We start from the raw sequence: 26,757 nt of genomic DNA, 5'->3' as shown, positions 1-26,757 counted from the left end.
CCACTCCATCTGACGAAGGAGCAGCGCTCCGAAAGCTTATGGTATTTGCTACCAAATAAACCTGGTGTTGTGAGACTTCTTACTGTGTTCACCCCAGTCCAACGCCGGCATCTCCACATCATGTCTTTCAACTCTCCCAGACAAGTTGTCGTTATTAACCTCCCCAGTTTATTTAAATAATTTGCACACACACAAACAAACACTTTTACGGAATAGCCCAATATTCCCCCAAAATATTTAAAAATCATTCATCCTCACAATTGTGACTTGATGGGCGGCACGGCAGCACAGTGGTTAGCACTGCTGCTTCACAACTCCAGGGACCTGGGTTCGATTCCCGGCTTGGGTCACTGTCTGTGTGGAGTTTGCACATTCTCCTCGTGTCTGCGTGGGTTTCCTCCGGGTGCTCCGGTTTCCTCCCACAGTCCAAAGATGTGTGGGTTAGGTTGATTGGCCATGCTAAAATTGCCCCTTAGTGTCCTGGCTTGCGTAGGTTAGAGGGATTAGTGGGTAAAATATGTGGGCATATGGGGGTAGGGCCTGGGTGGGATTGTGGTCGGTGCAGACTCGATGGGCCGAATGGCCTCTTTCTGTACTGTAGGGTTTCTATGATGATTTCTATGATGCTGCCATTAAAAGTTGGTTTTCTTTCCATCTAGTCAAATTGATCTTTAAGGTATGGAGTGTCAGATTTTACCCGTATTTATGCAATCCAATGGTTAATTTTGCTCTTGGGCTTTGACCATTGTCACTTTAAAGCCAACCAATCTGTGAGTACAGTCTGGGCTGGCACCACAAACACCTTCCCGCTTTCACGTTGTAAATTCTTTTCTGTTAACGTGTGACCTGTCAGATAGCAGTGCATTATATTGAAGTTCTAAAATGTGGCATTATTTTCCTGGTAATTAAAAAGTAATTAAATTGGTTGTGGATGTGCAGTTTAAATCTCAACTTTGGCATTCATAACTTACTTTCTGTATCATCGTTAAACCTTCCAATTATTTTATTATAATTTGAAAAAACTATCCTGTTCAGTCTATTACTAAATTATTGAACTCAGAAAATGAGGTTTCTGTGATTCTGTTCACAGTTGTTACTTTGTCTTTATTGTCATTAATAAGATAAAAGTCATCCCTTCTGAACAGGTGATCAAAATGGTGAGGAAAACATAACAATGATGTTAAAGAGAGCACATGACTGCAGGAAGACCGCAGAGAATGCTGCAAAAGCACTACTAATGAAACTTGATGGCAGCTGTGGTGGAGCCTGCACTGTAACAGGATGTAATATACAGCCATGGGAAAGTCTGTCTTCTCACAGCCACACCAGGTAAGAAATCTAGATCAAATGTTGAACTGCTAAGGAGAGGAGGGTTTGGTTGTGGGCAAGGGTTAAATCCCCAAAAAGTGACCTCTGGTCAGGAACGCTACATGATTCCACTTGCTTCATAGTTAACCAAGGTGGGTTGCAAGCAGGAAATCCCCGTGAACCCCTCAATTAAGTTATGAAAATATTCAAAAAGATGGTTAATTCACGTTTCAGCTTTAATAGCCAGTGCATAGTGTCAAACTCGCTAGGGTCAACCAAGCAAGAGCACAGTGGGGGCTGCTTATTCTAATAAAACTAACAGGCTGGGAAGCCTTCAAACAGTGAAACTAAATAGCCATTCCTAGGTAAGAAACTGGCACGCACTTCTCAGGCCTTCTGAGAATCTGCTCTTGCTGCTTGACAAATTTACTGATTTCCAATTTCTTGAAAGTCAGTTCACCTCCCTTGAATTTCACTCCCTGCTGTCAGCCTTCACTGTGGCTTCAGAGCAGCTTACAAAGCTCCATCTTGTACTTTGGCTGAGGAACAAGAGGAGAAACATCAGCAGCAGTACCAGCTGTTTTCTCGTTAGCCACATGCTGCATCGCAGGTCAGAGGGAATTGTCACAGAGATCCAACATGAAGATGTGCAATATGTAGTGTCTACAGAGGATCACGCTTTCATGGCTTGTCATTGCTGACACCTGTAGCCTCTTGGAATACAACCTGCTTCCCAGTGGACCAGACGGGCATTCATTACCGGTGGCTAAAACTGGAGCTCCCCATCCTGTTTGTCTGCCTCTCCCTTGTACTCTCTTCAGCAAGAATAGAAAACAGAGTTGGAAGTGTGAGAAATGGATTGTGTGGGAAGGAAGGGCAACATTTATGAAGGGTGACTGAGGTGTGGGTGTGAGAAGCCATAAATATGAGGATTAGTGTCAATATTGGCTGTTTCCCTGGATAATGTGTGGCAGAGCTCTGTGTGTTGGTCTGAGGAATGTTGTGCACAAGAAATCTGGGAAAATCCATGTGTGGGACTTGGAAGTGTTATGGCACTCACTTTTTCTACCCTCCTTGAAAGTCTTGAGATACTGCCTCCAAGGCCTTCACTCCTGCTACTCACTTCCTCACTTGTTTGGTTGGAGAGACTGGCCTCTTCCTCCAATCTGTGATAAACATCATCATACTTCAGCCCCTCAGATCCCACAGCTGGTGCCCCTAGTTAAGAGTTTGAGGCCAGGGTGGCGTGGGGTGGGGTGGGCACCATTCCCAGTCCTCTATTCCATTCAATGATCACTGAAGCCAAAGTTCAGTTATTCTGAGCCCTATCAGAATTCCTTTCAATACAAATTCATCATCTCACCCACCCTCTGATTGGAAGCCTGGGAGAGGGATACTAATACAGTGTCTGAAGGGCCACAGCAAAGCCTGCTTCAATTACAAATGTGTTTCCAACCCCCTTCTGACTGGGTGATTTGATAAAATTCCGCCTATAATTTCAATGTAACACTGCAGCCATTTTGTTTTGCAGAGGAATTCTTATTGGTTCAAATTTGTCACTCCCAATGAAATCATAAAGATGTTCTCACTCCCTATATTAAAATAGAGCCAGTGAAGAGCCACCACAAATGCAACCAATCAAAATATTAAAACTTTAAGTTTTTTCATTGATTGTTGATGCCCTCCATTCCATTTCCTATCCCCAAAATTAAACTTGGTTGTCATAAATACTGCAACTATTATAATTCCTTGAGGGAGAAAACAAAGTTTCACCATAAAGTTAGCTATTAAAAGTTAATGTGTCGAAGATGTTTTCCTGCACAATTCAGCTCCTTTCTCACGGTTATAGTTTGAATTCTTCTTAACTGAACAAAGAACAGTACAGCACAGAAACAGGCCCTTTCCCTCCAAGCCTGCGCTGACCATATTTGCCTATCTAACCAACCACTTGTATCCCTCTCTTCCCCGTTTGTTCATATGCCTATCAAGATAAGTCTTAAGTGTGACTAACATATCTGCCTCAATCACCTCACTTAGCGGTGCATGCCAGGCCCCCACCACCCTCTGTGTAAAAACAAAGCTTCCCCTGCACATCTCCACTGAGCCTTTCCCCCCTTATCTTGAACTTGTGCCCCCTTATAATTGTCATTTCTGCTCTGGGAAAAAGTTTCCAACTGTTCACCGTATCTATACCTCTCATAATTTATAAACTTCTATCAGGTTGCCCCCTCAGCCTCCGTCTTTCCAGGGAGAACAATCCCAATTTATTCAATCTTTCCTCATAGCTAATACCCTCCATACCAAGCAACATCCTGGTAAATCTTTTCTGCACTCTCTCCAAAGCCTCCGCATCCTTCTGGTAGTGTGGGGACCAGAATTGGACACAGTATTCCAAATGTGGCCTAACCAACGTTTTATACAACTAACATAATTTGCAAACTTTTATACTCGATGCCCCATCCGATGAAGGCAAACATGCCATATGCTTTCTTCACCACCTTTTCCACCTGTGCTGCCACTTTTAAGGATCTGTGGACCTGTACTCCCAGATCTCTGTGTGTCAATGCTCCTGATTGTTCTGCCATTTATTTTATAGCTCCCACTTGAATTGGATCTACCAAAATGTACCACCTTGCATTTGTCTGGATTAAATTCCAACTGCCATTTCTCCGCCCAATTTTCCAGTCTATCTATATCCTGCTGTATTCTCTGACAAGCTTCATCACCATCCACAACTCCGCCAATCTTCGTATCATCCACAAATTTGCTAATCAGACCAGCTACATTTTCTTCCAAGTTATTTATATATATATTACAAACAGCAGAGGTCCCAGCACTGATCCCTGTGGAACACCACTAGTTACAGACCTCCATTCAGAAAAATACCCTTCCACCGCTACCCTCTATCTTCTATGGCCAAGCCAGTTCTGAATCCATCTAGCTAGTTCACCCCGACCCCATGAGATTTTATCTTTTGCGCCAGACTGCCATGAGGGACTTGTCGATTGCCTTACTAAAATCCACGTAGACAACATCCACAGCTCTTCCCTCGTCAAACATTTTTGTCACCTTCTCAAGGCTTCTGTTGACCCATTCCATATGTGGGAAGGACATGCTGCCAAAGGCGTTACAGTTATCAGACATTTTCTATGGACACAATTGCTGGAGTACACTCTGACAATCTGCATCCCATGATCATACCCCAGATTTTGCTGTAGTAATATTGGTGAAGCTATCAGTGTGACCTTTATCAGGGGTAAATTGGACAGCAACCTCCATTTTTTTATTCCTGTAGAAACCAATAACTTTATTGAAAAAAAAATTGAATTTGTGGTGACTGATTGGAAGGATCATATGAAAAAAATTCAAGTTTTTAAGACTTTTACTGTAACAAACTAAAAGCAACCTTGTCTAAGCAACTATTCAACAGGCAATTTATGCTCTAAACTACAGAAAAGGTCCCCTATTTAACTTTTAAAACAACCAAAATTCCTTAAGGTCATGTTGACGATCAATCAAAATATCCTGATACTCTTTTCTAGCCAGTTCACAAATCATTTTAACTTCTTTTCCCTTCTTGCCAAAAACTTTGCTCAATTATTCCATCATAAGCACAACAGTTTTGTCATTCTGAAGTTTTAATTTATGGCCCAAAACTCAAATTTGGAGTTCCACAATATCATTGTTTGTTATAGCTAGGTTATTTTGTTTTAAAACATTGTCTTCCTTTGTTTCTCTTTGATACCTGTGGCTTAGTGCCTGCCTGCAGGACTGATGCAAATAACCTTAAATCATTTCCAGATGTTTGTAATTCTGTCATTCTGATGTTCCAGTGTTTTTTTTAATCTCAGGAGTCTGAGATTTTGACCCTTTGGACACATCCTTGGTTGGAACTGTAATTTTCATAGTAGGAGTATAGATAGCCTGCTCACATGGAGTTAATACTAAGCATGTCTCTGATCAGCTGCTTGAGGGTGCAATATTATGAGAGACAAGTAGGAATTCGAACTCGTCTCCCCTACTTAAAACAAGCCAGTACTTTTAATTGAGAGGCATATTTTTGATTTGTTTTATTATTGTCACATGTATTGGGATACAGTGAAAAGTATTGTTTCTTGCGTGCCTTACTGACAAAACTTCACAGAGTACATAGGGGAGAAGGAAAGGAGTGGGTGCAGAATACAGTGTTACAGTCATAGCTGGGGTGCAGAGAAAGATCAGCTTAGTATATGGTAGGCCCATTCAAAAGTCTGATGGCAGCAGGGAAGAAGCTGTGGAAACCACGACTTGTGTTCTCACTGCATGATTACAGCATGAAACTGCTGCTTTACCTGTTGCTCGAATTTTAAAGATATTTTAACCTCCCAGCTAAGTTGAGGTAGACGGAGTACTTTTCAGGTCCCAATCAAAACATTGCTCGCTATGTATCATGCATATATATGAATGGATTGAAGGTCGCCACTTTTGGACCTGAATGATTTGGATGCTGCCATCAAATGAAAAATACTTCTGCCTACCTCACACATGTGCTAAATGAAATTCAATGCTGGGGTGATGCCAGGTATGCAAGTCTTCTGTTCCAATGATTGATGGTGGATCATGTGAAATAGCATGTCCCTTTGGCTATTCGTAATAGGCAGAGTACTGACTATACTCAGCCAACCTATGCTTGCAAAACTCAGAATGTAATATTTAGCATTAAATGTAATTCCGTGATTTGGCAGCACTTGCTGAACAATCACAAGTGTGCTAATAATTACACTAACAGCCAATTTAATGTTATCAGTCGGGCTCACAATGTAACTCTCTGATGCCTGCTAGAAGCTACATATATTCACATGCAGGGACCTTTCCTCTGCAGGCCATAGGAATATGTTCAGTCATTGTCTCTTTTCTGAATAAACAAAAGCATGGGGAACTGGTGCATTCATCATGGCAACATCTCAAACCAATCAGAGTCAAGTGGTGAACCAATCAGCACCCCTTTTTTCATGCAGCATAAAATGTTGTTTCCTTTGAAATTAGGTGTTTTTGTGCCTGCCTTAATGAATATGAGACATTAAGCTTCGAAAGCGTGTCTCTTATTTTCGTCAATTACACAGTTATATTTGATAGTAGTCCGGAATAAGTTTTTAACCAGTATTTTGTTAAATGTTAAATTTAAAATGTCTCCTTAATGCACATTATAATTGTCCCTTCAGTACTACAAGCTCAACTGCTAGCAGCTGTGATACAGAGTTTACAAAAGAAGATGAGCAGAGATTAAAGGATTATGTTCAGCAGCTTAAGAATGACAGAGCAGCAGTCAAGCTAACTATGTTAGAGCTGGAAAGTATTCATATTGATCCACTTAGTTATGATGTTAAACCTCGGGGAGATAGTCAACGACTTGATTTGGAGAATGCAGTTCTAATGCAGGAACTCATGGCTATGAAGGTGAGTGAAGAATTACTGACTTTTAGCATTGTAACAACTTATTTTATAAAATCTACTGAAAAAGGTGGCTGCATTTTAAAGGAATTGTCCAAAGGTAATTCAATTAGCTAATGTGAAACAAAAATAGGTGTTAAGTACTTAACAGATCAGATAGCGTTTCTTAGAACAGCCAACTGTATTGTAATGCTTTAAGTCAGAATCATGTTTGAAACTTGATAATATTTTATGGCTTTATCTTAAATATTACAATCCATATTTGTTTTCCTAATACCTTAGAACAAAATTAGTTTTAGAACAAGGGAAAACATTTGATTTCAGTGAAGTGGTGGGTTTCATATTTGTTGTGTGATACCAATAAACAATGGATACTTTGATTAAATAGGGATATAAAGAAGAACTGAAAATGCCCAGTGTTCATAAAGTTCTGCAGAATCTTCAAAGAGAAACGATAGATTAATATTTTGGGGTGTAGCTGGTTTGTCATAACTGGAAACTAGATGATTTATAGGACCTAATAAAATGAAGAAAGGGCGAACAAGTAAATATCAATCTGGAATGCTGACCGCTATCACAAAGAAACAAATACACAGGTTTAATAGCCTATGATTAGTTCATTTAAAATGGGTAGGTAAAATATGATCTAATTTAGAGGCTGAAAAAGTGCCAGTAATACAAAAAGGATTAAAACAGCTGTAAGATATGAATTGCATTTCTTGTAAATCGTTCAGTGTTTCCAATGCAATCATTATTTTGAAATGCAGTGACATATATATATATATATATATATATATATACACAAACCTTGATATCCATTTTATAAACAGCAAGATCTAAGAACAACAATCATCATCAACAATGATCAGTTTTTTTGGTTAAAATTGAGGTGAATGAATAAGAATGTTGAACTGGAGAATTTCTGCCAATTTAAGTACTTTAGTGGTTCACGTAGAAATGTTTTAATGGAAGTAAGGCAATTAAATTTGCAAATGACAAGCCAAAGAGAGCTTAGGAACATGCTTTTGTACAGACTAGAGATGCAGGCAATGTTGTCAACCAATCTTAATTTAACCACTTTAAACTGGGATATAGTATGCTTGGAAGAAAATCTCCATTTGCACAGGTTTTGAATTTCGCTGCATTTGGACGCTGAGTAAAATGAAACCAATCTCTTATCACTTCTGCTTCAACTGAAGTAGTGCTTTGCTCCATCCCCACTCAAGTTCCCATTTGTGTAACTGCTCAGCTCCCTCGCCCCATACTGTATTTGTTGGCAAACTTCTTTGATCCCCTCCCCATGTGAAAGCCACTGGTCTGTTTGAATAAAAACAGTAAGTGCTGGAAACGCTCAGGAGGTTTGACAGCATCTGTGAAAAGAGACAGTTAATGTTTCGAGTCAAGTATGATTTTTCTTCAGAAATATTTACCACAATGCTGTGATCGAGGCTTGATCCCATGTGAAATGCCACTAAATGCCATTCTGTGGATCAGTTGCTTAAATTGCCATTCTTCTGCACGTGGAGCCAAGGTATTAATGAGCTCAAAGGCTCCTTTACTAGTGGCTGTAATATACACCAGACAAACCTGATATATTTAAGTGTACCCAAAGCTTGAATATTTTTGACATATATTTGACACAAGCCATTACATCTTTTTATGATTGGAAACATATTTCTGTTTGAAGGAGGAAATGGCAGAACTCAAAGCTCAGCTTTATTTAATGGAAAAGGAGAAGAAAGCACTTGAATTGAAGCTGAGTACTCGAGAAGCCCAGGAACAAGCTTACTTAGTACATATTGAACATCTGAAATCAGAAGTAGAAGAACAAAAGGAGCAACGCATGCAATCTCTCAGTTCAACCAGCAGCGGAGGAAAGGATAAACAAGTTAAAGTAAATATCACGATTAGTCTAGTTGTTAAGTACTTTGTAAGAATCCTGATAATGTAACATTGCTGTTTAGAAATTATTTTTTCTGTTATATACAGCTGGGAAGGAGCTGCTGACTCTCAACCTACCAATACCAGCTACAATATTTTCCTCTAATTTGTCTCTCCTTATCTCTGAATCATTCATTCTGTTTTCTACTGGCACTTATTATCTTTCTCTGACTTTATTTTCAACCTATCTCACTTGCACAAACTACAGAAGAAAACGTGTAGAGAAACATCAAGATTACAAACAATTGTTATGGTAATATATTTCTACAGTATTTTACTGGAAGGTCTTAGCAGTTATATGTTCTTCTAGAACCATCAACTGCATTCCTTCAAGATCAGCCACTTGTTTTGCATCCCCATGCTCTCTACATTGTCAGGATCTTTTTCCTTTGTGTGCTTTTGAAAACTATTCTCACTTTATCACCAATTCTTTCCCACAAATCTCTCAAACTCTCCTTTCATTTATCAACTCAATTTCAGCTTTAAACCACGTGGAACTCATTGGACTGGATTTATGCTCCCCCGCACCTCCCTCTGGCACGCACCCAGCCACATGCCCTCCCCTCTGGCGCATGCTCAGCAGTGTGCCCTACCCTCTGGTGGGTGTCCAGCCGCGTGCCCTCCCTCTGGCAGGTGCTTGGAAAAAAAACAATTTATTCCCACTCTCTGTTTCCCCTCTCATTATGCCAATATGTTACCCCCATCCCATTTGCTATATTTTTGCCCACTAACCTCTGAGGGACTCTATCAAAAACCTTCTGAAAATCCAAATACACTACACCCATGGTTTTCCCATATCTATTCTACTAGTTACATCCTCAAAAAGATGCTAATAGATTTGTTAAGCATGATTTGCCTTTCATAAACCTGGCTTTGCACAATCTTGTTAATGTTTCCCAAATGTTCTGTTGTTATGTCTTTTATGATAGACTCTAGTATCTTCCCCAATACTGATATCAGGTTAACTGGGCAATTTTCAACAAAACATGGTATATCGATCGAGTGTGACCTAAGGAAGAACTGATTAGATTTCAGTGAAAGTCAGGCCTGGAATTTTTTTTACAGGGGCCATTAACATCGGGAGATAGACAACTTGACTTTTTTAGAATGTTGTTTATTTAGAAGTTTGTGTTTTAAAATATTGTGGATTGTTCCAGGGGTCACGAAATGTCCTTGGCAGACAGGATTAAGGAGAATCCTAAGGCATTTTATACATACGTTAGGAACAAGAGGGTTGTTAGGGAAAGAATCGGACCTCTCAGGGACAAAGGAGGGGAATTATGCTTAGAACCAAAGGAAGTAGGTGAGATCCTAAACGAATACTTTGCATCAGTATTCACAAAGGAGAGGGACATGTTGACTGGTAGTGTCTCGGAGAGATGTGTTGACCCGTTAGAAAAAAGCTCAATTACAAGGGAGGAAGTGTTAGGTTTTTTAGGAAACATTAAGACAGACAAATCCCCAGGGCCGGATGGCATCTATCCTAGACTCCTCAGGGAGGCAAGAGATGAAATTGCTGGGCCTCTAACAGAAATCTTTGTCTCTTCACTGGACACAGGCGAGGTCCCAGAGGATTGGAGGATAGCAAATGTGGTCCCGTTATTTAAGAAGGGTAGCAAGGATAACCCAGGTAATTATAGGCCGGTGAGCTTGACGTCCGTGGTAGGGAAATTGTTGGAGAAGATTCTTAGAGATAGGATATATGCGCATTTAGAACTGAATAATCTCATTAGCGATAGACAGCATGGTTTTGTACGAGGGAGGTCATGCCTCACAAATTTGGTTGAGTTTTTTGAGGAGGTGACAAAAATGATTGATGAGGGAAGGGCTGTGGATGTCGTCTATATGGATTTTAGTAAAGCGTTTGACAAGGTCCCTCATGGCAGGCTGGTGCAAAAGGTTAAATCTCACGGGATAAAAGGTGAGCTAGCTAGATGGGTGGAGAACTGGCTTAGCCATAGAAGACAGGGTAGCAGTGGAGGGGTCTTTTTCCGGTTGGAGGTCTGTGACTAGTGGTGTTCCGCAGGGCTCTGTACTGGGACCTCTGCTGTTTGTGATATATATAAATGATTTGGAGGAAGATGTAGCTGGTGTGATCAGTAAGTTTGCGGACGACATGAAGATTGCTGGAGTTGCGGATAGTGATGAACATTGTCAGAGAATACAGCAGGATATAGATAGGTTGGAACATTGGGCAGAGAAATTGCAGATGAAATTTAATCCAGATAAATGTGAAGTGATGCATTTCGGCAGACCTAATGTAAGGGGGAGCTATACAATAAATGGCAGAACCATCAGGAGTATAGACACACAGAGGGACCTGGGTGTACAAGTCCACAGATCCTTGAAGGTGGCAGCACAGGTGGAGAGGGTGGTGAAGAAGGCATATGGCATGCTTGCCTTTATTGGACAGGGCATAGAATATAAAAGTTGGCATATGATGTTGCGGCTGTACAGAACGATGGTTGGGCCACATTTGGAATACTGCGTCCAGTTCTGGTCGCCACACTACCAGAAGGACGTGGAGGCTTTGGAGAGAGTACAGAAAAGGTTTACCAGGATGTTGCCTGGTATGGAGGGTCTTAGCTATGAGGAGAGATTGGGTAAACTGGGGATGTTCTCCCTGGAAAGACGGAGGATGAGGGGTGACCTAATAGAGGTGTATAAAATTATGAAGGGCATAGATAGGGTGAACAGTGGGAAGCTTTTCCCCAGGTCGGAGGTGACGAACACAAGGGGTCATGGGTTCAAGGTGAGGGGGGCAAGGTTCAACACAGATGTCAGGGGGACGTATTTTACACAGAGGGTGGTGGGGGCCAGGAATGCACTCCCAAGCAAGGTGATTGAGGCGGACACGCTGGGATCATTTAAGACTTATCTTGAGCAGACTGGGAATAGAGGGATACAAATGAATGGTTTAGTTGGGCACATGAGCGGCGCAGACTTGGAGGGCCGAAGGGCCTCTTCCTGTGCTGTATTGTTCTTTGTTCTTTGCTGTGGTGCAATTGTGTCACAGCTGTTAAAATGTGAGCAGCTTTTTCAGAGCAGATATAGATTAACCTGAGCCGCCCTCCATGAGATGGAAGCTCTTAAATGATTTCTTTGTTCAGCTTTGTAGCTACAGAACATCAACCAGGCTGGAAAACCTGAAAGTAAGAGATATGTAATTGTAATAATGTTGAATTAAAACAGCATAATTTGGTGGAGTTATGCACTCAGAGTACCCTCTTCATTTGTTGGCAGAACATGGCTAGTGCTGATCCATAGGTTATATGTGTTGGAGCCTCAACCAATCACCATATTATTGACTAAGGTGATGGGATAGAATGTTACATACCTAAATTTGCCAATGACACAAAGATAGGTGGCATTGTAAGCAGTATAGATGAAAGCATACCATTACATGGAGAAATTACTTGAGTGGGTAAAACTGTGGTCCATGGATTTGGTCAACCACTTTGGACCTAATGAGGATAGAACAGAGTATTTTGTATATTGTCAAATGCTAGGAATAGTAGAAGTCCGAAAAAGCTTACGGGTCCAGATAATGGATCATTAAAATGCCATGAACAGGAACAAAATGTTTTCATATTCTGTATGCCACCTCCCTTTCTCCATCTTGCTTCCCGACTAGCTACACTCCTTAAAATCCACAATAATCAACCTTTCATTCATCCTTCTTAACATCTCCTCCTTTGGCTCAACATCTAATTATGCCTGATTATGTCAATGTGAAATATCCCAGGGTTTTTTGTATTAACGGCAGAATATGAATGAAAGTTATTGATAATTTAGAAGAGGAGCACAAAGGTCAAGCAATGGCAAATTAGATTGCAAAATACCTCTGAAGAGGATTACCATATAAACTTGTGTGTAAGGTAAGAATGTTCCTTGTTTCCAAAGGGAAGACTTAAAATGATCTGTGGTTTGATAAACGTACAGCGTGATAGCTTATTAATTTATGTATTTCTATGCACATCAAGGTCGTGGATATTAATCCTGGGAAACTAAACTCTTCCATTTCAGAGAGCCACTGTCAGCATCGAATCAGATCTAAAACTGTGCATTTCATTTGAACTATTTCATGTGTAGTTAAGTTAAAGTTGAAAATGTAATTTTTGCAGGTACTAGCTTATTAAAAATGGTGCATTGTCTGAAGAATTTAAAGTACCTTGTCATTATGTCAACAACTCCCAAGGCTCCTTTGACAGCACCTTTCAAACCTGTAACCTCTACCACCCAGAAGGAAAAGGGTAACTGATGCATGGGAACACCACCACCTGCAAGTTAGGCTCACAATCAAACACCACCCTGACATGGAACTGTATCGCTGTTCCTTTATTATTTCTGGGTCAAAATCCTGGAACAAACTCCCTAATGACACTGTGGGTATTCCTTTATCACATGGACTGTAGTGGTCCAAGAAGGCGGCTCATACTCACCTGTTCAAGAGCAATTAGAGATGGGCAATAAATGCTGGCCTAGCCAGCAGCAGCACACATCACATGACTGAATAAAGAAGAAATGTCTCAAAATTCCAATGAACATGGTGCAGCAAAAATTATTTGATAGCAAGTAAAACATTTAAATTTTTTAAGCAGCTGGTGACGCAGTATGCTGGACAGCAACTCTTTGTTGCTTCATGAAATTTCATGTAGAATGGTTGTGAACCTTAAAATAAAAGCAAAATATTGCAGATGCTGAAAATCGGAAATAAAATCTAAAATAAAAATAAGTTGTAAACCTTATTGGTTCATTCAAAACAACCTTAATTGAACATGGTGCAATTGATGTAACAATTTCACTCCAAAGAGTGGATTTCTGATTGTTCTTGTTTGCTTCTTTTCCATCAGGAATGCAGTGATGGAGTAACACATCCTGTCGCACTAACTGAACTCAGAACATACAATGATAGTGAAATTGCAGTTGAGCTAACCAATGCATTGAGGCGGTGAGTGGAGTTTTCATGCGATGAATCCATGATTTCAGAAAGATTAAATCATGTATACTGTTAACAGCAGGGAACTACATTTCAATTTAGTTTTTTTTCTTGTCATAAGTTAATTCTGTCAATGTAGAATGAATTTGTCACCATTATTCTCAGGAAAGAATATCATGTGTGCACACAAGCATTTTTACACAATATACTAAAAAACTGGTAGCATTTAACTGTTAAAAATGCATTTTATCAAAGTTGAATTGTTAGAAATAAATCAAAACAAAACACTGATTAGAAATAATATTTTAAATTTTATTGTTGTTTCCATCAACATTTTTTTCCACAGAGAAGAAGTCACTGCAGCATTTTTGCTCCTCCATGTGAGCTAATTTTCTCCAACAAAATTCTTCTGGAATTCTATTCCACTTGCTTGGAACTGCATTAGAGCTCCATTTAAATCAACTTGTTTGACTTAACAAAAAGGGAAAGCATCAAGTTGTGCAGCCAAACGGGCACAATGTATAGGTGTACAAACCTGTGTTGCCCTTAATTAGTTGAATTCAGATGCAGTGCATTTGGATTTTTTTCGTGTGTTAGCTATGTTTTAGGGTAAACATTGATGTTTTTCTAAATTTTAGGCAATAAAATGTATGCTTTCACCTCATGCCTTGAAAGGGTTATTTGTTAAGCCTAATAATATAATTTATTCTGCACGTTATTCCATATCACGTATGCCAATTAGGTTAATTAGAAAGACTTGCGTAGTAACGTAATTGCTCAGAGAATACTGGCAGAAAATGGTCCAGTATTAAACATATGGATTTGAATTTAACTTAATGGTACAATAATACATTATTAATTTTCTTAACAGAACAATGATATAACAGTTCATGCAAATTTTAAAGCTTGGAGTGGTTATACTCCACAAGCCCTGAATCCATGTTATTTGAAGTGGTGGATAGAGAAAGTGTTCAATATAATAAAGCACTATAAATGCATATTTAAAACTAAATTCCACAAAGCTATCAATTGTTTGTGGTTGGCTGCATATGTAATATTGGATTCTGCAGATACTTGATTATGGTTTCAGTCTCCACACATTGCTGTCTTCCTGAAAAGAAATGATAACTGTTGATAACTAGTTTTAAATTCTTAAAGCCATTTTTAACTAATCTAAAGTAGTCTGATGTCAGTCAGGTATCAGTAATGCCAGACTGCAGTAATGCTTGTGTCATTTTTCAAGGTCTAAGTGTAGAACTGACAAATATTGAACTGTTCTTTAGCTAATTAGGCAGTGCACAATGTTTTAATTTATGTTAATTTCTTATGAGTCAGTTTTCAGGTATTGTGAACATATGTTAGTAAACCAGCAGCATCATGCCAATCCTGCGAATTGCTTGTATATTCATACTCAATATGGCTTAGTATTCCAAATGCAAGTTGGATTTATTTGCATGATTGACTGGAATGCTGAAGAAATTGAATTCAGCAAATGTGCATGAGCTAGATTTGGTCAAGCCACATCAGACCTCATCACAGAAATTGACTTGCCTCTGATCTGAGAAAATGCTTTGTTTAAACAATCATTCCCTACCAATGCTAGTGCAAGGGAAAGAAAAGATTATATGGGTATGTTTGAAGTAATTGTTGGTGGTCGTTATAGAAAGGAGTTTGATCTTCCATTGACATATAAATAGTTATAGGGTAATAAAGGAAGGAATAGGGCTCATTAGGGACCAAAAAGAGGATTTACACATGGCTCAAGTATTAAATGAATATTTTGCATTTGTCTAGATTCTGTTTCCCCTATTGGGAGAGTCTATGACCAGAGGGCATTGTCTCAGAATAAGGGTGCCAACTTAAGACTGACATGAGGAGGAATTTCTTCTGAGGGTCGTGAGTCTTTAGAATACCTTACCACAGAGAGCTGTGGGGGCAGAGTCCTCGTGTATATTAAAGGCTGAAATAGATGTTTGATCAATAAGGGAATCTTGTTTACGGGGAAAGGGCAGGAATGTGGACATGAGGAATGTCGGATCAGCCATGATTCTATTGAATGGTGGAGCAGGCTCAAGGGGCCAAACAGCCTACTCTGTTCCTATTTCTTATGGTATTTATTGAGGAAGAAGATTCTGTGCAGGCCATGGAAAGATGAGGTTGTTAAGACACGTAAAGGTCTTAAAATTGCAAAGGGAAGACATATTGGAGATGTTGTCTGTACTCAAAAGATGATACAACACGAGGAACAGGTGTGATGCATCCAAGGATACTGAGGGAAGTGAGTTTGGAAATTTGCAGAGGCATTGACCATAATTTTGCAGTCTTCCTTGGACTGGGGTGGTATCCTTGTTTGAAAGAGGGTGCAAAGATAAATGCAGCAAGTACAGGCCAGTCAGATTAACTTCAGTGCTGGGGATCCTTCTAGAAACGATAATTCAGAACAAAATTAGTAGTCACTTGGGCAAATGCAGGTTAATTGAGGAAAGTCAGCATGGATTTGTTAAGCGGATATCATGTTTAAACTAATCTGTTTGAGATTTTTGGCTAAGTTGTTCCAGTTGTTGGGAGGTGGTGCCACAGTGGTATTGTCACTTGACGAATAATCCACAGATCCAGAGCAATTTTCTGAGGACCCTCAGATGGTGAAATTTGAAATCAATAAAAATATGAAATTAAAAGTCTGACCATGAAATGATTGCTGACTGTCGTAAAACCCAGCTGATTCACTAATGTTCTTTTAGAGAAGAAAATCTGCAATCCTTACCTGGTCTGGCCTACATGTGACTCTGGATCCACAGCAATGTGGTTGACTCTTAAGTCCCCCCGACGGGCAATAAAATGCTGGCCCAGTCAGCAACTCCCATTCCCATGAACAAATTTTAAAAAAAGTATTGCTGCAACATAGATATCTCTGCAACAATGTGAAAAATTGCATAGGTAGGTCCTCTCCGTAAAAAGCAGGCCAAAGCCAACTGGGGCAATTACTGCCCCACATTAGCAAGGTGATGGAAGGGATCACCAACAGCACTATCAAGGACTACTTGTTCAGCAAAATCCTGATGCTGAGTTTTGGTTCCACCAGTGCCACTCAGCATCTTATCTTAAGACAGCCTTGGTCCAAACATGGAGACGAGCTGAACTCCAGAGGTGAGGTGGGAGTAACTGCCCTTGACATCAAGGCAGCATTTGACCAAGTGTGGCACAAAAGAGGCCTAGCAAAACTGAAGTCTATGAGAATCAAGGGGAAAACTCCACTGGGCATGTTGGTTAGCACTGCTGCCTCACAGTGCCAGGGACCTGGGTTTGATTCTGGTCTTGGGTGACTGTTTGTGTGGAGTTTGCATGTTCTCCCAGTGGGTTTGCTCCAGGTGCTCCCATTTCCTCCCACAGATGTGCAGATGAGGCGAATTAGGTTGGTTGGCTATGCTAAATTGTCCCTTAGTGTCCAAAGATGTGTAGGTTTGGTGGATTAGCCATGGTAAATGCACGGGGTTACAGGGATAAAGGTCTTTCAGCATTTTGGTGCAGACTCGATGGATTGTATAGCCTCCTTTGGCACTGTAGAGATTTGACAGTTTGAGTCATACCTAGGACAAAGGGAGATCGTTGTGCTTGTTGGAGGTCAATCATCTCAATCCTAGGACATCATTGCATGAGTTCCTCGGTAGTATTCTAAGCCCAATCATGTTCAGCTGCTTCATCAGTCACCCTTTCCCTATGATAGGGTCGGTGGTGGGGATGTTCACTGATGATTGCACAATGATTAGCACCATTGCGGCGACTCAGATACTGAAGCAGTCAGTGTTCATATGTAGCAAGACCTAACCACATTGTGACTCAAGCTAATAAGTGGTGAGTAACATTCGTGCCACACAAGTGCCAGGCAATGACCATCTCCAAGAGAGAGAATCTAAACTTTGACAATCAACGGGCATCAACATCTCCCTTTGACAATCAATGGCTTTCCAACTGCTGAATCACCCACTATCAACATCTTGTGGAAAAGTTACTATTGTCCAGAAATTGAATTATTCCAACCATGTAAAGCAGCAAAAGCAAGTCAGAGGCTATGAATTCTACTGTAACTCTCCTCCTGATACCCTAAAGTTTGTTGATCTACAAGGCACAAGTCAGGCATGTGATGGAATCCTTTGGACGGGTACAGTTTCACCATCCAGATCAAAGCAGCCCGCTTGATTGCCACCTTAAACATTTACTGTTTGTAGAATCTACAAGATGTGATGCAGTAACTCACCAAGGCTCCTTCGACAACATTTTCCAAACTTACAACCTCTACTATCTAGAAATTCAAGGACAGCAGATGTATGTGAACACCACTGCCTGCAAGTTCCTCTCCAAGCCACACACCATCCTGACTTGCAACTATATCACAGTTCCTTCCCTGTTGCTATGTCAAAATCCTCCAACTCCCTTAGAACAACATGGACTGCATCAGTTCAAGAAGCCAGCTCACCACCAACTTCTCAGGGGCAATTAGGGATGGGCAGCTGACCTAGCCAGCATGCACATATCCTGTGAACAAATATTTTTTTAAAACTGCATTGTTCAGCTACCATTTCTCCTACCAGCCTTTGACTCCAATTTATTTGCTCTGGATCTGTTCTTGCCTCCAAGTTGAGTTGTCTAATTACTCCAATTCCCCTGATCTTTTTCAACAGCCGTGAAACTATTTTTTCTTAATCTTTTATCCTATTTGCTTTTGAAAAGTATTATTGAATTCAGGTCATAACTTGCCACGTAAAAGTAAATGTTCTCACATCAACTTTGTTCTTCTGCTAATTACCTTAAATCAGTTTCCCCCGATTACTAATAATTCTGTTGCTGGAAATAGTTTCTTTTAACTTTCTCCATCAAAACTCATCAAGATTTTGAATACCTCTATCAAATTTGCCTTTAATCTTCTATGCTCTAGAGAGAAAAACTCGGTTCCTCCGGTGTCTACATAAACTTTCATCCCTGATACCATTATAGTAAATTTCTTTGTACCCTCTCTAAGGACTTGATCTACTACTTAAAATTGTGGTTCCCAAAATTTGCCACAATACTCTAGCTGTGGCCCACAATACTTACAAAGATTTAGCATAACTTAATTGTTTTTGTACACTGAAACATAGAAAATAGGTGCAGGAGTAGGCCATTCGACCCTTTGAGCCTGCACCACCATTCAACATGATCATGGCTGATCATGCACTTTCAATCTCCTATTCCCGCTTTCTCTCCATACCACTTGATCTCTTTAGCCACAAGAGCCACTTCCAGCTCCCTCTTGAACATATCTAATGAACTGACCCCTACAGCTTTCTGTGGTAGAGAATTCCACAGGTTCACACTCTGAGTGAAGTTCTTCCTCACCTCAGTCCTGAATGGCTTGCCCCTTATTCTTAGACTGTGACCCCTAGTTCTGCACTTCCCTAACATCAGGAACATTCTTCCCACATCTAGTCTGTCCAGTCCCATCAGGATTTTGTATGTTTCTATGAGATCCCCTCTCATTCTTCTAAATTCCAGTGAGTACAATCCCAGTGGATCCAGTCTGTCTTTCTATGTAAGAGCTGCGATTCCAGGAATCAGTCTGGTGAACCTTTGCTGGACTCCCTGAAAAGCAAGAATGCCTTCCTCAGACTAGGAGACCTAAACTTCACACAATACTCAAGGTGTGGCCTCACCAAGGCCCTGTATAACTGCAGTAAAACATCCTTACTCCTATACTCAAATTTCTTGCTTTGAAGGCCAGCATGCCATTAGCTTTCCTCACCGCCTGCTGTACCTGCATGCCAATCTTCAGCGACTCTTCCGCCATGACACCAAGGTCATATTGCACTTCCCCTTTCCTAAACCGCCACCATTCAGATAATCTTCCTTCCTGTTTTTGCCACCAAAGTGGATAACCTCACATTTATCCACATTATGTTGTATTTGTCCACTCAGCCAGCCTGTCCTACTCACCCTGCAGCCTCTTAGCATCCTCACAACACACACTGCTGCCCAGCTTAGTGTCACCTGCAAATTTGGAGATATTGCATTCAATTCCTTCATCCAAATCATTAATGTGTGCTATTTACTTCATCCACCCTTTTCATTACTTCAATTAGCTCAGTTTACCCAGCACAAATTTGTGCTTACCTTTTATTAGCCCAAAGACAATAGCATTGGTCTTCCCAATATTCATCTGGAGGAAATTGACTCAATCATGACTGTATTGTCAGATTGCTTGTTGAATATTCAGAGATAGAGAAGGGCTCGAAATAAGTGGTGGAGAGATCAAACTCTGCATCATCAGCATACTTTGAAAGCTGCCTCCATGTCTGCAGATGATGTGCTAGATTGAAACATGAGAGAGAGCCAAATATATGGATCTTTGGGGGTAAGTAAAGTAAGAGTAGAAAGCACTGAGGGCAAACTCAGTAAATCTAGGAGTGAAAATACATAATCCTTTTGGAAGTTTGAATCCAACTTGATCAAGCTGATAAAAAGACAGTTTTGGGTTTTGTAAGTAGAAAAATAGAGTAAAAGCAAAAAGTCATGCAAAATTTGCACAAGGCCAATGATGAGGCCTTTGTAAATGTACCATGCACAGATATAGATGGCCTTTTAAAGAAAAGCCAAAGCCATAGAAGAGCATCAACACAAATACTAGGATGTTAAATTATAGTTGAGAGAAAATTTAAATTGGAATTATTCCACAAATAGAGAAGGCAAAGAGGAGATTAATAAGGTTTTTAAATTATGATGGGTTTAATTAGATAGAAATAGATAGAAACCCTACAGTGCAGAAAGAGGCCCTTCGGCCCATCGAGTGCACCGACCACAGTCCCACCTAGGCCCTATCCCCATATATTTTACCCACTAATCCCTCTAACCTACACATCTCAGGACTCTAAGGGGCAATTTTAGCATGGCCAATCAACCTAACCTGCACATCTTTGGACTGTGGGAGGAAACCGGAGCACCCGGAGGAAACCCACGCAGACACGAGGAGAATGTGCAAACTCCACACAGACAGTGACCCAAGCTGGGAATCGATCCCAGGTCCCTGGAGCTGTGAAGCAGCAGTGCTAACCACTGTGCTACCGTGCCGCCCAATTAGGTGAACTAGTCAAAGGAAAGTTGCCCAGGGAGCAGGACATGGGGAGAAGCTTCAAAACCAGGGAGTGAGACAGAATAAGATTCCAGATGACAGTCCCTAGTAGGGATAAATACAGAGATCAGAGATAGATCCCACTGAGTCAAGATGTAAGCCAGGAGCAGAGAAAAAGAACAAGCTGTGGGGAGCAGAAGTGAAGAAATGTGGGCTTGAGATAAGCTTGGAGTTTTGGAGGGGGCAGCCAAAGGTTTGTGACTCTGTGCTGCAGGTTGTAAGGGAAATGATACCCTTTAGAAGCTGTGGTATTCTGCTTGGCATGGCCGAAGGTCTGAATATCTGCTTGAAAGATGAGGTGATCCAGAGGAAAGGAATCTCAGAAGGCAATATTAAAATCCTGGAGATAAATCCTTGTGGAAGCCTTCTGAGTGAGAGTATTGTTTGAAGAAAATTCCTGGGAAATTTCTTCAAATATGGAGAAAGACAGTGTGTCAGTGAGACCAGTTGGCTTGGTGGGTTGTTAAGAAATCCATAGAATTTGCTTTGGTCACTTGTCATTTTCCGTGGTGTGTTCGACACACAGTGCCATTTGGTTCACATGTACCATATACTTTCCCTGAATAGTAGAATATAAGATAAGTATTGTAAATTGTTTAACTTTTCTGAATTTGTATATGTCTGTAAAGACATAGCTAGAGTGAAAGAATCATGAATATTTCAATCATTTGTACTGAAATCTTTCCAACCTATTTGTCTGATGTAATATAGTTCATTTTTCTTCTTTAAGAAATGTTTTTTTTTGCTAAAAGTTAATTAATAGACTCCTGTGAATTTCTTCAGTTTCTTAAAATATATAAGTTAAGATCTTTCGAGCTGGCTTTCACTCTGGGACCTGACTTGTCCAATAGAAGTAGCATCATGTGGGATCGTAACATTACATGTTTGTTGAAGCCACACCCAAGGTCAGCATGGCCATGATGGCAGAACTTTGGAAATGCAGGTTGTTCTTGAAGTCCTGGGTGAACACTCGCACCTGGTGCTGGAAGGGCAACTTGTGGATCAGCAGCTCAGTGGATTTCTAGTAGTGGCAGATCTCCCGCAGCGTCACGGTGCTGCATCTTGACCCCACCAGTGGCCAGGGCACGAAGCTTGCCTGGATGAGCAATTTGAGGACACCAATCTGTGCCATCCACACCAAGCGGGTCATCGTCATGGCCAGGAACATCCACCTGGACCGGCAGATCCGAGGGGAGCGGGCATGAATCTGCTTTTAGCTGCATGGAAATAACAAAGCTATATCCAATCATTGTATTTAACAGGAAATTGGATAAACATTGAAGGGAAAAAATAAAGAAAACCGAGCATGGGAAACAGTGCTAAAATGGATGCCAGCAGTAGGGAAGATAATAGCATAGGTATGGTGGATAATTATCTTTTCCTGTTCTAAATCTTGCATTACTTTGTTCTGTTTATTCTTGTATTTTGGTACACAGAGAGAAAAAAATGAAATCTCGTGTGCAGGAATTGGTAACCGCTTTAGAAAGAATGACAAAAAGCAGTGAAGTGCGACATCAACAGTCTGCAGAATTTGTTAATGACCTCAAAAGAGCAAACAGGTATGTGATTTGTGATGGCAAAAGAACAGAACTAATATTTAAATATAGTACTTTTCCTAGCAAAACACTTGATTTGTTATTTTAGGTCTTGCAAAATTAACTGATTCAAACAGGATTGGCGCTGAGATGAAATAATATAAAGTTTAAATAGTGGCTATCAGCAGGGCAGGTGGAATTGCACAATACTTTCCCATTCTGCCTTTTCATTTTCACAGTAGCAATGCGAACAATGTGAAGTTGAGCATCTCGTGCTCAAGGTCTTTGATAACAACTTGGATCTTTATGAAAATCAGTTCCATGAGCTGACACCTAGTGCTGTTGTATACAGCTCCCTTGTCTCTGGCAGAATTGCAAATCCAATGTATAGTGGGTCTACACTTTACCCCGTGATAATGGAACTTAATATAATAATGTAAGTAGCAAAGAGGTAGCCCTCTGCTCAAAGCACAAAAAGAAAGCTGCCAGACCCAGAATCCAAACTAAATGTGCACCTTTTACTTGTTTTGATGTACATCATCTTGTGATTATTTTTTTCCTAATATAAAAATATTTTTTTCTCACCTCCATTCCTGAAGGCACAGCATCATGCTCTGATATAGTTAGCTGAGTGTTGGCAGCTATCTGATACCTAGTCCATGTCCCACTCTTTGAGTATGAGCCTGGACCATGGGTGTCAACAGTCTATTTGGCCAAGCATGGCCTTGTCCACATATGACATATAGATATTTTCTGGCACAGTTAAGATAACTGTAACGAGAAGCTGGTTTGCTTCTCTTTGTGCCTTTTCTTCCTAGGGGCTGAGGCCACTAATCCTGACTATTGTCATAGCTGTGATCAATTAATTCGGCACTGACTACAAGTAGGACCTTGGATCTTCTGATTTGTATGGCTTTGTGCCACACGAAGCAGTGCCTCTACCCACTAGCTCAAACTTTTAAGATCACTCTTCCATATTTCAATTTTAAGGTCAATATGTCACAGTGAGCATTAGCGCATATCTTGGTCTGATTGAAAGAAGGCTGCCTTGTGGACCAGAATATTAACTACTTTAATTTGGATTATAGCATGGTGTTAAATTGGAGTGTAAAGAGTTTTACACTCTACCCAATTGACACTGAGACAGGGTTGCAATAAACATTGAAAATACATCCAAAATGCATAATATAAAAAGGACCTTTATTCTACTGCAGTATTATTTCATATTAATGGAAGCTCAATAAAGAATTAAAGGTTGATTTCAGTTGCATTATAGCACTATACGGTGCAAGTTGAAACAAAAAAGCTCTTGTTTATTTTTTTTGTTTTCTACGTATAAATGGTCGTTGAATTGGATGTCCAGATTTCTATTTCTTCTATAAAGCCTGATAAAAGCACTGTCCATAAGGCAGATGCTCCTTCATATGGGAACTGCGCTACATTTTAATCGGGAACGTCCCATATATACTCATGTTAAAGTCAATTTCATCTTGAAAGTTGACTCCATGATTTTTGTAAAAATTGACCCCAGTTTTTCCAGGGATCAAAGCCCAAAACCTTGAGAACCAAAGAATAAGTGGAGTTGGGACAGGGATTGCTTTCTATGTTCAGGCAACAATTGAAAAGGTAAAAGTGAAACCAAATGCAGTAACAAAAAACAAATCCTAGTCATAAAAGTTAGATAATTACAGTGATGGGATTATAAATGCTGAGATTAAAGATGTTGGTTTATTATTTGGAATTTTACATAGTGCAAGAGTAGAAGTTGGACCCACTGACATTTCACTCAAACTGTAGCAAAGGGAGAATGTTTTATAAAATGCAATTACAGGCTAGGTTTTTTGCAGCACTCTGATTAAGAATATTGAGCAAAGGATCAGGTTTGAAAAGTTTATTTAACAGATTTAAGATCCCTTTTATAATGGGTTAAAAACTATTGAAATTAATTTGGCAAACTCAACTTCCTAGCCACCAGTGGTCCCTTTCACCACTTAATATGGCCCAAATTAAGCACGCATGTCAACTACTGTAAAACATTATCCATGCAAAAGTTGACTTTTGACCTAAAGAATTGATTTCAAAAAAATCAGCTTTTGTATATCACATTGATATAGTTTCTTCACATTTATAATTTGTAAATTGTTTTGACTTTTTTAAATTGTAGTAATTTAGTAGCGGCCTATGAGAAAGCAAAGAAGAAACATCAAAACAAATTGAAAAAACTGGAAGCACAAATGATGGCCATGGTGGAGAGACATGAGACACAAGTGAGAATGCTTAAACAAAGAATTGCGTTGCTTGAGGAAGAAAATTCCAGACCTCAAACAAATGAGACATCACTATAAGAAAACATGAATGATATGGATGCTGTGAATTCATCAATTCTGCCACATCAACTCAGAAAATTTAAACATCGGGATGAGAAAAGTGAAATTGTATCTTTCTTTTGATAAGTGCAAATGTATCCAGGTACCATGTAAAGCACCAGCATAACGTTATTGTGGAAGCCAAGCTTCTAATAAAAATGACTGAAGTGGCATTGGACTAAATATGGGACACTGGTAAATCAGCTCTTAGCTGTGCCCAGAAACATACATAAACATACTTACATCTCAAAAGGAACATGCATTTTTAATATTGTCTAAATATGGTAAATGAACAGTTGTAACTGTGTTATCACCAAGTTTTATCAAATAGGCACTTGATTGTATAGCAAGAATTTGAAGTTTAATAGCTATTTAACTTTTCAGTCATTAATGTTCTATTCAAATTCATGATCTTACAAATATGTTTTAAAAGAAATCTTAAACTATCTTCACACACTAAGGCTGTTATGCTGCAGTTGTCAAGGTTGACATCATGTGAAATACTTCTCGTAAAGACTAAGTATTTCATGTGATACTGATGCAGAACCAGGAACAAATCAACAGAAAAAAGTTCCTCAAACCCCACTGGGCTACATTTTATTTTAAAATATTGTGTAGCTCAGCCACAACTTAAAATTTGCCAGTCCATATTTGCTATCTACAGAATGGACCACCTCAGTTCCAAATGGGATAAAGAAAGATGATCCTTGGTATTTTCCGTTACTTTATATAAGAGACAGTTATGATTATTATTCATAACCCTGTCTAAAGTATTATTTCACCAGAATTAGTTTTGGCACATCACATGATGTTGGCTTTGGATATTCATTTAAATTTGAACCAAAATAACGCACGATTGTTGAACACAGGCAAGTCGGAGCTGACCAAATTGGTTTCATCCATACAAATGCAAAGTCATCAATATTTCTGATTTAATTTGCTAATTCCACATATGATTATTAGTTAAGTACAGAAATAAAAAACCAATGGGATTCTTGTTCTTTTTGGAAAATTGTAGTGCAAATCTACTTTATTCTTTCTAGCTTTTTATCATGTAATTTCCAGATGGCTGCAGTTAATTCTTTTTTTCCTTAGAATGGGTCAAACAAAAAAGCTTCTTTCAATTAGTCCGATATTTTTGAAGGCATATTTGGTAAATTATCTGCATTTTACTGCCTAGAGTGGTCTAAGTTAGAGCTTTAAATTCAAAATCTGCACCCTGATTTAGTTTTGAATTCAAGTGACATTGTAATCCAGGTATCTATTTCTTGAAACACAAAATTGGCTCCAGAAACTGATGTTACAAAAGATTTTGATTAACATATTGCACATTTCAGCATTGCTATTTTATGCAGGTTTCTATTCGCTCCATTTAATTGAAAACTGACTTAAACCACGGCAGTTGAAGAAGAACGCTTACCAGCACCTTCTCAAGGGTAATGACAGATGCGTAATAAATGCTAGCCTTGTCAGTGATGTTCACATTCCAGGAACAAATTTTTAAAAATCATGGTCATCCATAAGTAAAGGTTGTACAAATTTCAGAATGATACATGAAAATAACTCTCACTTGAATCTATTATTTAAACCAAGTGCACCCTGGACTGGAATATCTTTTAAATCGGCCTTTCCTATGTTAATATCTTTGAGAAACAGCTATCCATATTCAAAATGTCCATCAAACAGGATATAGGGAAAGATTAAAGAACCAAACTCCATTATCTAACCTCACCTTGGCCGGTCAGGACACTGACCAAAAGTAATTCAAAGATTACATGGGTGCATCATACTATGCTACCAGTTGGAACAGATCACTAGACAAGTGACCACAGTAGAGCAAAAGATGTACTCTTGGCAAATTTGTGCTTTTATCTAGACATTAAGGCAGGTGGGTGCTCCCACTTTTTATTAAGATACAGTTTAGAAGAACATTGACGAATATGTGAACTAGAATTGCAAATTCATATTTAAGTGTAGTAATCACTTTTTAAATCAAGATGTACCTGACACCACCTTCTCTATCAGCGTCAATTTAAGCTCAGTTGGCTGGACAGGTGGTTAGCAGGTGGTTCAATTCCC

At 39.6% G+C, this 26,757-nt stretch overlaps 1 protein-coding gene across 2 annotated transcripts in view; it reads left to right on the top strand.

Moving 5' to 3' along the window:
• Window positions 1-25,242, top strand: part of mcc (MCC regulator of WNT signaling pathway) — a 183,291-nt gene extending 158,049 nt beyond the window's left edge. For both annotated transcript variants that reach the window (XM_078214653.1, XM_078214654.1), the window contains 6 exons: window positions 1,146-1,329; window positions 6,510-6,744; window positions 8,426-8,632; window positions 13,533-13,630; window positions 22,214-22,336; window positions 24,477-25,242. In XM_078214653.1, the coding sequence (XP_078070779.1) occupies window positions 1,146-1,329; window positions 6,510-6,744; window positions 8,426-8,632; window positions 13,533-13,630; window positions 22,214-22,336; window positions 24,477-24,657 (1,028 nt within the window). In that variant the 3' untranslated portion in view covers window positions 24,658-25,242. The remainder of the gene's footprint in view (window positions 1-1,145; window positions 1,330-6,509; window positions 6,745-8,425; window positions 8,633-13,532; window positions 13,631-22,213; window positions 22,337-24,476) is intronic.
• Window positions 25,243-26,757: the final 1,515 nt, after the last annotated feature.

This window comes from Mustelus asterias, chromosome 6 (assembly GCF_964213995.1).
Source record: "Mustelus asterias chromosome 6, sMusAst1.hap1.1, whole genome shotgun sequence".
NCBI lineage: Eukaryota > Metazoa > Chordata > Chondrichthyes > Carcharhiniformes > Triakidae > Mustelus > Mustelus asterias.
This window is presented reverse-complemented; position numbering and strand designations above follow the sequence as displayed.